General features: G+C 44.0%; 1 protein-coding gene across 1 annotated transcript; it reads right to left on the bottom strand.

Annotated features, from left to right (window-relative positions):
• Positions 1 to 21: 21 nt before the first annotated feature.
• LOC121915511 (NACHT, LRR and PYD domains-containing protein 12-like) lies at positions 22 to 10973 on the bottom strand. The gene is made up of 8 exons (XM_042439826.1): positions 10845 to 10973; positions 9998 to 10328; positions 9512 to 9595; positions 9041 to 9097; positions 5807 to 7586; positions 4565 to 4651; positions 2851 to 3018; positions 22 to 970 (listed from the first exon to the last, which is right to left on the bottom strand). The coding sequence occupies exons 2-8, from the start codon at positions 10326 to 10328 to the stop codon at positions 640 to 642; spliced, it is 2838 nt and encodes a 945-aa protein (XP_042295760.1). The 5' UTR covers positions 10845 to 10973; the 3' UTR covers positions 22 to 639.
• Positions 10974 to 13116: the final 2143 nt, after the last annotated feature.

The following is a 13116-nucleotide window of genomic DNA, read 5'->3' as shown; positions in this document are numbered from 1 at the left end:
CATTGTTCTTTAATCCCATTTAATTCCCATTATCCTCGCTGGCCAGGATGCAGGAGGAAAGTCATTGCCTGTGGTCCTCCTTCCAACTCAGGTGTGGAGAATGCATAGGCCTCCTGGTGATTTTGGAGTGCAGCTTCCACCATCCTTTGTAATTGGTTTCATTGCCTAGGGATAATGGGAATTGTTCCTCATGGCTATGGTCCCTCTGGTTAGACAACCATAACTGGGGTATCACACATACACACACACCATTTCACATGAAAACTGGGATATGTGCAGCCGAGCAATATCAAATTGTGGTCAAGACAGCAAAAAAGTGATTGATGAAAAACACAAAAGCTAAGAGGTGTAGCACCAGTTTTCTTTTGCTTGAGCATTTTTGGAGGCATTCATGCTCATTATTTTTTGTCCCAAGGAGATGTGGGTTCCCGCAATGATGCATATCGGGTTTGTTGTTCCCATGTGGTTTTGGGTTTGCAAATCTCTTTGAGTCATTGTAACCCCTTTTGATATTTGCACATATCATTTCAGGGTTAAATGGAGCTGCCTCCATTCCCTCGAACGATACGGAGTGATCCGAATCGATGTCCCCTTTTGGACTGTCAGGAGCGTTGTGTATACAATGAAGTAAAGCAGTTATCATCCCATCCCGTTTTCTTTTGCATTCTCCTCCCTCAGAAGGAGGGCAGTGATCTCTTCCTTCAGGTGCTCGGCCCTTTTCCGAGCCTCCTCACTTGCTCCTGGGTCATCCGTTTCCACCAAAACTTCCAGGACCGAGCGCAGGGCATCCGCGTTCCTGACCGACTCCATCTGTTCCCGGTCGGCTTTGATTTCTTCCACCCAATCCAAATATGCCTGGAGCAACCCCATGTCGGACAGAAAACTGCTTATGATCTTGAGCTCTGGCTTTTTATGACTCAGCTCAGAGAGCACTTTCCTCCCAGTTTGGCTCAGTCGGTTCCCCACAATGCTGCAAAAAAGAATTGAGATGGGCATTAAAACCATGCAGAAGAAAAGTGATATACAGACATCAGTACCATCATTTGAACTGTCATGCCGCCACATACATGAACAAAGGTCCTGCAAACCTGGTTATCTATTGAGATCAAAATGCAGATTGTAGTAATATTTAGAACCAGTCCATCAAATACTTTGGGGGCACCTCCTAAACAAATTCCTCTAAGATACACATTTACGAACCAATTGACCAATTGTGATATTTTGATTTAGGTTGACTGGCAAATGTTGGCTCGTCCCCCGCCCTGAAAATAACTTGCCCTAACCAATTTTGTGTCATACTTAGCCTGGCATCTTGTTAGTGGCATTTGTGTTATTGTGTTCTTTTAAGTAGTTTCCAACTTACAACGACCCTAAGACGTCAACACATTTTTTGAGGCCAAGAGTGTGTGACCTGCCTGAGATCACGGAATGGGTTTCCATGGCCAAGTTAGGATTCAGATCTTGGTCTCCAGCCTAACACTCAGAACACTATACCACCCTGGCTTCTATAAGCACAGATACTAAATACACATGTGTACGTTTCTGTTACACATGTGTATACCCTTTTGGCATATTTGAGTAAGTTAGGCTATCAATGGTTGAAGAAATGTGGATCTTTGCACTGTAGCTCCTTCAGTTTTGCAGGGGTTTGTTGGTTGTCACTTCTACATCTGCCCATTCCATTCTTTTGCAGGGCTCTTTGTAATGATTTGTTGGATCTGCACTGGAGTTCTTCCAATGTCTTTTTAAAACCAGGGGGTAGTTTTTTGAGGTAGTCCTATGTTTGAAGGCCAATCTCTCTCTCTCTCTCTGTATATATGACTGCATTTGCATTTCTACTTTTTTGCTACCTTTTGTACCATGACAAAAAAGTTTTAAAATATCAGAAACCCTTGCCCATTTCCTCCATGTATGCCTATTTGTGTGGCGCTCACTCATCATTTCCTTCTTCTCTTCTGGTGAAAAGCAGAAGTTTAAAAATAGACCTGCTTTCCATTCCTCTAACCTTCAAAATATCCTCTCACAAGCAATGCCGAAATGTCTTGGCTTTAGAAATATGAGCCCCTTGCAAGTAAAACTGTCGCAAAATTGCAAAACTTGCAGCTGGGTCTCTTGGAAAGTGTGGAAGTCCACAAGTGGAATCATTGGCCTGTTACAGACTGCCCAAATAAAGCTGCTTGGGGTCTCTTTGGAGGTATGCTGTTTAAATGATGCATGCATCCTAAGAATCCAAAAGCTGCACCAAAGCTGCACTCCAGTGCTTAGGAATGGAGTGTGGCTTTGGCGCGACTTCCGGACTCTTAGGACCCATGCATCATTTAAATAGCATACCTCCAAAGAGACCCGAAGCAGCTTTATTTTGGCAGTCTGTAACAGGCCTCTGATGGAACAGAAAGACCTGTAGTGGATTAAACCAGTGCTACTCAAACCCTTGTAAAGCACAAAGTCCGCAACACAAAAAACACAAATATGCACATGGATGTAGGCCAGAAAGGAGAACTGTTTGAGCCATAGGCTACAGGTGACCAAAGGGGCAGTTTCTGTGGAGCTTTCAGCTCCCCTGGTCCCTCTCATCATGTCAACAACAACAACAACAACAACAATAATATGCTGTGTATTTTGGACTTCTTGACTGTTGGTCAAGCTGCTTGGGATCTCTGGACGTTGAAGTCCAAAATGCCTGTATCACCAGGTTCCACAAGGTTTTGTATTGATCTTTGTAAAAAATCTGACCATCTCTAATTGGTTCTTGAGTTCTTTCTGAAATAATTTTGCTCTGCTAGGCTTCTAATTACTTTGCCAAGTCTTTGCAAAATTTATTGCACTGGAATGTGAACTGAGTGAACTTACGTCAGAAGTCGGAGAGTGGTGTTGCCCATCAGGGAATCCACTATATTATCCAGGCCACTGTCTGTGATCCCTGTGATATCCAGGTAGAGCTCTTCAAGGGTTGTGTTGTGCTGCAGAGCATCCCATAAGCTTCTCACTCCCTCTGAGCCCAGGCAGTTTCCACAAAACCTATTTGGGTAGGGGGCAAAGGAAAGAAAAAGTGAGAAACTTAACAGAGGGACCATATAAAGCATCTATCATTTTCTAAGAGAGAGCCTTCTTGGTGGCTGCTTCCAAGTTATGGAACTCCATTCCTCAGGAGTGTCTCTCTCCCATGCGCCTTGTAGCACTGTGTTTTTATAACCTCTTATCTTGGAAGCATTTTGAACCTTCCACACTTCTCATAAACCGGGCAATTGTCTCTTGTGGTCTCTGTTACTCTGGTGCTGGCCCCCAATAAATATAACCCGACCAGTCAAATTATTAATCTTTTAAGTGGAGGACAGACTGTTCACCTCAGCTGTTATGCCCAGATAATATGGAAACCCATGATCACAGTTGCATTGTTGAATATTTCTGTTCATGGAGCCAGCCATTGCATTTCTCCAGGTCTGTTTCCCCCCAGTCTGTCTCCATCCCTCACAAGCAGTTAGTCAGAACGCCTCACATTCAGGGCTTTGTTATCTATTTATTAGGATCGCTTACATGTCATGACTGTGGTGAACCTTTGGCTTCCCCAGAACCTTTCAAGCTGAATGGTACAAAATTTAGGTGAAGTAAAAAATAACAAAGAGTCCAATAATCTGGCCTGGAGAACGGTGTTGGAGAACCTGGAGGATTGCAATATTTATGAGCTTTATGTGTTCCTATTGCATTTGTATTAAGTTTGTATTAAGTGCAAAGGAGCCAGTGTGGTGTAGTGGCTTCACTGTTGGATGAAGATCCCAGGAGACCAGGGTTCAAATTCTCCCTTGGTCACTAAAATGGGTGACCTCAGGCAAGTAACATTATCTCAGAATCAGAAGAAGGCAATGGCAAGTCTCTTCGGAATAATTCTTTCAAAGAAACAACTATGAACAGGTTGCCATTAGTCAGAGGCGACTGAAAGGCACATAAGACAACAATGAAAAGATTAGGCTTGGATATATCAGATCCTTCCACAAAATCTACTTATAGGTTTTGGAAGAAAGAATGTGGTGAAACAAATATTAAAAGACAGGAGCTAATGCCCAAACTTGTGAAGGTGATGATATGAAACCTCTAATAAAGGGAATAAAAACTTTAATTTTTGTTTTTAGGTATTGATCTGAAGAAACCTGCCAAGAAAACCACATGATAGGTTCACCTTTGGTCACCATAAGTTAGCGACGACTTGAACACACACAACAACAACAAAACGGGAAGGGCAAGAATCTGACCCCTCTTCTCCTCTCTCTTCTGCTGACTGAATAGAATAAACTCTTTTTAAATTTTCAACTCAATTTGCAGCAATTGAAGTAAGCCAAGGACAAAATACAAACATGGGAGGAAAGAGAACCTGGGACATGTTAAAAGCAGCTGGAATAAAAAAAATGGGTTGATAGAGGATAAATCAGGACTATGCCTGACACATCTGGACAGTTGGAGTGTATGGTTTTATACAAGTTGAGACTAGCCTTTAAACATCAACATTATACGGTATAAAAAAACAAATCAGGACTTTTGAGGAGAAGAATAGGCATTCCTGATCACTCACAGCAGCCGTTTCACCCGACACTCCGGAGATCTCAGTATTGCAGCTTCTATCACCGCTGCCTCCTGATCCAGAGAATTGTATCGCAATCTGGAACAGAAAGGACTAATTCAGAATGCAGATCCCAATCTCATTGAAGGGCAGGGTAAAGAAGGCACCCCAGGCCCACCCTGATAGAGGTGACCACTCCAGCTCCCTCAATATAGAATGGAAGAGCATATAGGGGTTTTTTGTGAGGGTTTTTTGGGCTATGTGGCCATGTTCTGGAAGAATTTATTCCTGATGTTTTGCCAGTATCTGTGGCTGGCATCTTCAGAATTTTGGTGAAGATGCCAGCCACAGATGCTGGCAAAACAACAGGAATAAACTCTTCCAGAACATGGCCACATAGCCCAAAAAACCCACAAAAACACTATGGATGCCGGCCATGAAAGCCTTTGACTTCACAAAAAGCATATACTTTCCACTAGAGTTGACCCAAGACATTATGCTGGACAAAGAAGAAGAGGGTGTTCCCTCCCACTGAACTGAAAGGCATCCCAGTTTGTTACTTTTTCAAACGTCAGCCAGTTTAGTGTTCCTTTTCTTCCTTACACAGAACATCCTTTGACTTGTAGTTCTGTTAACAATGTAGATCTAAAGATCAAACATACAAAGCTGAGCATACTCACCAAAGTAAAATTTCCAGAATTCTCTAAGAGCAGCCATGACAATTAAAGTCAATCTAAGTTGTGTGTGTGTGTTTGTGTTTATATAGTGCAGCCATGGGTAAAGTGCTACCCTTGAAACCCCAAAGTGTTTGAAGCCACCTCAGAAGATCTCCAAACCTTCCATCCCTCCCAGTAAATTAAAAGTTTTTATGCTAATTTTTGGCTGAGTTTCTGCCCCCAAACCAACCCCAAAGACTTCAAAATGGCCACAAATGTAGACATTTATCTCCCCCCCAAAAAGAAATCTCCCAAACCCTCTCCAACCTTTGAAAAAATAAAACAATGGCTGAAAAATGGCCCAAATGGTAACTGGAAGTGACATTAGGTCACTGCCATCATGCTGAAATGCAGCCCACCAGAAAGGCATCATGGAGAATGGTCTCTGCCCCCTCCACAATTTCCCACACTGATTGTATTATAAAGTGGGTCTCCCCTGAACTGCACCTTTCTTTCAAAGCAGAGAATTGGATAGTGCAGTGCCCTCTCCACATTTGACCATGGTCAAAGCAAGGAAGTTGCTACAGCAGATACTCACTGGAGCGTTTGACATCGATGGAGAAGCCCTTGCAATCGCCTCAGACCCCTGATGCCCATGTTGCTGTAACTTAAGTTGAGATTCCGGAGCATCTTGACCTCTGAGCAGCCAAGAACATAAGCCAGAGCTGCACAGTCCGCAGGGTTCAAGGTTACCTTGAAAAGGTCCACCTCGTCCAATTTGGATGCTGCCTTCTGAGTCACTTCATCTTGATGCAGCTCTGCCAGGCAGTGCAGCAAAGAAAGCAGCTTCCGGTCTGATTCATGTTGAATCTTCCTTCCTAACCAGTCAGCCAAAGGTGTAAGGGGATCACCTGTCAGGCGTCCTGTCAACCCTCCCAGCTTGCCCTCCATCCTGGAGGTCAAGAGTCCCATAAAGAACCTGGAAAACATTTGCAGGCTGTCCCACTGTTGGGGTCCACTCAAGAACTCCTTGGTATAGCTGAGAAGTCTGTCTGATGAACCAGTTGGTGGCGATAGATTTCTCTCTGCCTCTCCATCTTCTTGAGCACTGCCATCCCACCAGAGATCAAGGCAAGATGTTAACTCCTCAGTACTGGGGTCTAAAGTTACTACAGAGTACATTGCAGCTAAGAACTCTTGTATGGTTAAGTGGAAGAAGCCATAGACCTCATCATTTTCCTTGAAGAAGATCCGGTTCAAGAAACTGCTGGGCAAGTTCTGTGGGTCAAACCCAAAACCTTGTAACTCATCCATGTAGAATACTGTTCGTTTTCTCAGTGTGGCAGCATAAGCTAGCTTGCCAAGTTGCAGTACTAAGTCTTTCACCCTTCCCATAGTGCAGTTTGGTCCTCCCGATGGAGACTTGTGCAAACGAAGGATGGTACACAGATACTGACGGTAGACATCGGTGATGGTGCTGGGTGGAGAGGCTTCCATCACTCCAGCACAAGGGAAGAACTCCCCCAGCGCTGTGCAGAGAATGAAGCAGTACAGGGGAATAAAGCTGAGGCTGGCTAAGCCATCATGGATGGAGATGTAGCTGAGCACAGCAGTGGCACGCTTGGGATCCCGGAAGAAGCGGAAGAAGTATTCCCGGACATGCTCTTCTTGGAAGCCAAGGATGACAATATGACGGTCAAAGAGATCTTCTGGAAGGCTAGCAGAAGGCCTGGATGTGACCACAATGGTTGACTCAGGCAACAGTGTCCCAGAGACAAGCCCATGCACCAGCTCTTTGATGTGAGCAGGCTGATCAGACTGGAGGCATGGATTCTGGCTGTCCAATGGATGCCTAAACTCATCCAGACCATCTAAGATTACCAGGAGCTCCCCAGGCCGATCTAGCAGCTCAGGGAGAACCTCACTCAGATGGATGTGTTTCTTGCGGATCAACTCCTCAAGACTCTTAGGGGTTGTGATGAGGCTGAGCTCTCGGAAGGAAAAGTCCAGAAGGCAAAGGAAACGTTGGAAAGATGCCCCCAGTGCCCAGTCATGGAGGATCTTCTGTGTTGCTACACTTTTACCAATACCAGCAGCCCCACTCAACATCACACGGAGAGGTGGGGAACTCTCCCCAGTAAGTGGGGAGACTAGCTGGGATAGGGCCAAGCGGCGGGGGGCATGGAGGGAGTAGAGGCGTGCTCGGCGAGAGGCCAGATGCAAGTAGTCATGACTGGCAGAGCTAGAACGAGGGCTGTCAGACAGCAGGAGGTCAGTGTAGCGGATCTCTATGTGCCCACATGATTCTGTATCATCCACGTTGGTGCAAAGCTTCTCTGTGCGAGTCAGCAGTGAGCGGCGGTGATTCTGCAAGGCAGCTGGTAGGTGAGCAATGATATAGGGAAATTAGAAGAGCAGAATAGATCCAGAAGATTGTTCTCAGAAGATCATTCAGAGCTTGAAAAGGTAATATTTTGGAATGCCACTCCCAGAATCCACATCTCCTTATCATGTCAATGCGAATGGCCCAATCTGCAGAAGCTCCAGATCTGAGCTGCAGAAATCTCATCTGATAAACGCCATAGACATTTTACCTTTCTGGAATGCAAGTTCCAGAATCCCCTAACCAACATGGCTGCTGGCCACAAGATTTAAGAAATTCTGGGAATTGTAGTCTCCAGAAGTCCTGTTTTAAAGTGTTGGGATAATTCTAAACAATCATAAGCTACTGAATGTTAGAAAGCAAAAGTCCAAAAGTCCCATTTGGAAAACGTCCATGTTGGAGCCATCCGAGATCAACAGGACTTTTCATCCTTTCGCAGGTCAGTAAAATAATTACCCAGCCTATTTAGCTTAGTTCACTATGAAGCAGCATAGAAATGTAAATGCTAAATGCTATTTAGTCACTGTGTGCCTTCTAGTCATTTCCAACTGATGTAAAAACTAAGGCAATCATATCACAGAATGTTCTTGGCCAAGATTTCTTCTGGGGGAGGTCATCACTGCCTACCCTTAGGGCTGAGATAGTGTGACTTCCCAAAGTCACCCAGATGGTTTCTGTGGCTGAGCAGGATTCAAATCATGTTTCCCCCAGAGTCCTAGTCCAGCTGGCTCAATGCAACATTAAATATCACCCTCTTCATCCTAACCTGGCTTGTCCTTTATCCTGGCTTCCTCACAAGCCAGAGGACTTCAAACCCAGCTTTTGTTCTTGGTTTATGATCCATGCTTGTTTTTGGAGGAACAATCCAGGATCCCTGGTTCAGACAACATGCTGAAAACAGGAGAGGGCAATAAAGCCAGGTAAATGCTAAACTGTCTGTGTAATTCTAATAATTTGGTCAAACAGATGGGGAATCCTAAGGAAGGACTTGCATTACACTACCCCTTTGGTCTCTATCTTTGATTGTATCTCATTTTGTTTCTAAATTAGACTGTTTGGGTTAAAATTAATAAAAAATTAATCACTGGAAAACAAAATGAAAGAAAAGTGGAGAGGGCTCCTATGCTTTTAATGGTGGTGCAGAAGAGGTATTTCAGGAGCTGTTTCTTGTGACTCAACCAGAAAATAAGCAACAACTGCTGAAATCCTTTCTTTTGCACAGCCATGCAAAAGGTCTTACCAGCTTTCAGTCTGGCAGCCCCAACTGGGATAATTCTTTCTTTCCCCCTTCAATCTCTGCCCTGCATTTTTTACCTGAGGAAGCCGCCTTATTATGCCTAATGATAGGGTTGGCCATAAACTCGTGTGTGCTCTTTTCTCTGTGTGTTCTCAAACACCTGAACTATCATTTCTTGATGCAAACTAAGGCATTTACTTTACATTAATTACCTTTGAGTTGTCGGCTCAGGCCTCTTCGGAAAGGCAAGTCATTGCTCTGCTCCTGATCTGGTGAGGCAGGGAAAAAAATACGTGTGGATCAAGCACATAATGCCTCCCTAAACTGCAAACCAGTGTTCCACCAGATGGATCTATGGAAGTGCAAGTGGAGTCATAGGGCCATAACTGTGTAGTGTGAAAGGGCTCAGCTCCAACAAGCCTTTACAGCGTTTGCGGATTTTAATTCCAAGCAGTTTTAGAAAGCAATCTTGGCTGAAAGACAAGGTTATAAATATAATAAAAAATAGTGAACAGGAACATCAGGTTGAATATGAAGCAATCCTAGTGATTGTTATAAGATTCCAAGTCCCAGCAGCCCTAGCCAGCATAGTCAGTGGTGAGGAGTGCTAGGAGCTGAAGTCCAACAACCCCTCAAGGTGTTTCCACCACAGTCCTACATGGCGATGTGGGAGAATGACTTACCTGCAGACATGTTCTGCAACTTGTACTTCTTTGACTTCCAAAATTTCAAGAGAGATCTTCTAGGTTTAGATGGAGCTGGAGCATCTGGAAAGAAAACCAAGCGTTGATTTAGAAACAATGTAAGAACTTATACTTGCTCCGTCTTGTCTCCACACTGGCATATCTGGCTCCCTCCCCGGAGTAGGAGTGGGCCCTGGCTCCGTTTTGGCATCTTCTAGAGCTCTGGAGGGCTGTATTTCATGTCATACCTGCCATTCTGAATGACCAAAAATGAAGTTGAGTCATTTCTCGTTGCTTTCTCATTTGTTTCAAGGGGCTCCGTGCAAAAAAAGGAGTGGGGATTTTTTGACCAAGGCTATTTTTGGAGTGCTGGGGATCTTGGGGAGGGGTTAATGTCTCAGGGGTTGTACTGAACCCACAAAAGGCTGTAAGTGACCATGAGCTACACATGGTGAACCTGTGACCAAGTGTGTGTTGCTGTGATACCTGGCTGGACTGCAGGAGGTTCTCCATTTTTCTCCTCTGGATAATATGTTTGCAGCCAATGCTGCAGCTCAGGACAATAGACCTCACACAGCTCCTGAAGCTCCTCCAGGAATTTCTGGCTTTCCTCAGGCTTCCTGCTGACCCTTTCCAGAAGTGCAATGACTTGGTTGGTCTTGGGGTTTGTCTCCAGCAAGGAGAAATACTCTGGCTGGGTGAGGAGCTCACAGTCCCGGAGTCGACGGAGCAAGGGAGCTGGGTTGGGTTCAATCCAGCGCAGAAGCCTTTCCCGATGCTTCTGGATTAACTGAATACAGTCTGGGGGTGCAGCCATCTGCAAGAGAGGAAAGAAGAAATAACAGGGTTAAGCAAGGAAGTGTGTGTGTTTTAGGATTGCCAGGATCATTCCAGGCCTTGAGACTTCCAGGCCATAACCTGAGAGAGAGGGAGAGCCTGTGGTCATGTCATTAAGTGTTGTACATCAAGTACCAACCACAACTGTTCACAGGTTGTTTGTCAAACACAAACTGAGAGAGAAAGCATATACTTCTGTTTGGAAATGAAGACAGTAAGCAACTTCCTAGACCAAGGTGAAATGCAGGAGCTATTGGGAAGATGGGATGATGGATATTTCATCTAGCCCTCCTTGCTTCTACGGCAGAGAGGAGCGTGAACCCTGGCACTACAACAGCTAGAAGAGAAGGAGGAAATAAGTAAATACATAGACCCTCTAGAGAGTATATGCAAGTTGCAGCAAAAATCAGTGAAGTCTTGGAATACCTTGGAAATGGAATACATAACCCTCTAGTCATGTGCTTTTGAGGAAGAGATTTGGGGATCAGTGCCATACCTTATCACCCGAAGACTGTTTGCTCTCTCCCTGAGTGGATGTTCATTGCTCTACCAAAGTACTACTCAGAGTAGCGATCCAGGAAACAATGTCAGTCTGTAAGCCATCACCTGCTGTCCTTGGTGAGCTTCCAGGGAAGGAACAAAACAGTTGTAACCAATGGACACAAATATAGTACTGGAGCCTAGCTAGGGTTGCCATAATTGTCCACTATTACCAGGGACAAATATAAATATTCATAAATGTCTTTCTCATGGGTAAGACTGAATAGTTTTACATTTTCCCACCTCCTTGCTGCAGAGCAGTCATTGAAAAGTGGACTGTTTGCACTTTGGGACTTATTCTACACACACAAAACATTTTTAATGCAGAAAATTGCACAAGGACATTTTCTGTGCAGAAATGTTATTTTCTATGCAGAAGTGCTATTTTCTTTACAGGGAATTTTCTTCTGTGAAGAAATGCTGTTTTCTGTGCAGAAAATGAATTTTCTATGAAAACAAAGAGTACATTTATCATACAGATTAAATCCTAAGGTCTTTTGCCCTTTTAGGATTTTTTTCCATTTGGGTTCCCAACACTTAGGAAAACCATATTTCAACCAATTTTTTAATCTTCTTTCATCCTCACAAAAGGATGGAGACAAAGTGGATCTCAAAGGGAGTATCCATACCATTGGAACTGAGACCAACATATTGTACATTTTAATTGGTCCAATAAATGTATCACTGTATTGTGGATTGTGGATGTTATTGTACTTTCCTAGGCTGTGTGTTCTTCCTCATTAATAACATTTAGCACTCGATGTTGCCTGGGCAACAATCCTAATTTTCATCCATAAAATGTCGAAGAAGATGCTCTGTTCTGATTGACTGCAATGGATGCATCCTATGAAATGTTGCAGTTTGTAGTTTGGTGAGGAGATAAGAGCTCTAATACACCTCCCTACACTACAAATCCCAGGATTCCATAAGATGTTGCCATGGCACTAAAATAGGATATGTTGTTATTGTTGTTGTTATTGCATTCAAGTCATTTCCAATTTATGGCGACCCTAAGGTGTCTCTATCATGAGGTTTTCTTGGCAAAGATTTGTTCAGAGGAGGTTTGCCATTGCCTTCCCCTGAGGCTGGGAGCATGTGGACTTGGCCGGTGGCTTTCATGGCCAAGCTGGGAACCAAACCCTAGTCTCCAGAGTTATAGCCCAACATTCAAACCACTAAGCCACATTAGCACTATAATTTTGTAGTGTGAAAATTTACCACCACCACCACCACAACCACCAGAATTTTCTGTCTGTGGTTGCATCCTGAAGCCACAGACTCATAATATATGAGCTGGGTTGGATATAAAAACAGAAAGGGTAAGCTATCTGTTTTTCAGAAGCCAAGAGAAAATTCAAATACTGCAGTGAGGAATCGTGATTGCTATGTGGTTCAAGCCGTCCAAATTGCTTCCTTAGATGGGGTCAGAGGGGAAGGAACCGCACTGCAGGAGCCATTCAGCAATATATATACAATCCTATTAAAAACTCGGTTACATTAACCGACAAAATTGCTTGGAGCTGTCTTTCAGATCAGATGCTGTTTTAATCAGGGAAGGGCCACAACTAGTTAACAGAACCAAAGGTTTCTCTTTATCATGAATTTTCTCCAAGGAGACAGAGGCAAGGCGCTGATATAACGGAAGCTAAGAAGTTGAACTTTCATTCTAGCAGCCCTAGTGATAAGGGAAATTAGCTGCTGATCGAGGCCAGAGGTTCGGTTAGCTTTAGACTGAAGAATGAGATATGAGTGCCTTGCCTTTACCCTTGTGGGGCTGCCCTCTGCAATCCCAGTCCAGGCCCCGGGAGCTGCTGAACATCAATGCTATGGATGTGTACCAAGGAATATTCTTCAATAGGTAGTATAGGAGTGGGAATAATCCTCCCTATATTGCTGAATTACAACTCCCATGATCCTTAACCGCCATGGTAAATGGTGAGGAATCCTGGGAGCTGCAGTCCAGCAACTTCAAGGGCTGCTGCCATATTGCAGAATCAATGCAGTTTGACACCACTTTAACTCTCATGGCTCTCATATATATATTCAAACCATGAATAGTTGAATCCATAGATAAGGAATCTATGCATTCAGCGGGCTGACTATAACTCTATCATGTGAATGGACCCATGTTTCGTGACATGCAACCTCTGATGATATTTTCTTTTCTATCCAATCATTCAAGGTAGAGGAAGCATTTCCAGCTTTCAGTCTGACAACCCTTCCAAAAC

Source organism: Sceloporus undulatus, chromosome 9 (genome assembly GCF_019175285.1).
Source record: "Sceloporus undulatus isolate JIND9_A2432 ecotype Alabama chromosome 9, SceUnd_v1.1, whole genome shotgun sequence".
NCBI classification, from domain to species: Eukaryota; Metazoa; Chordata; class Lepidosauria; order Squamata; family Phrynosomatidae; genus Sceloporus; species Sceloporus undulatus.
The sequence above is the reverse complement of the archived record's forward strand: the minus strand, read 5'-3'. Positions and strand labels throughout refer to the sequence as shown.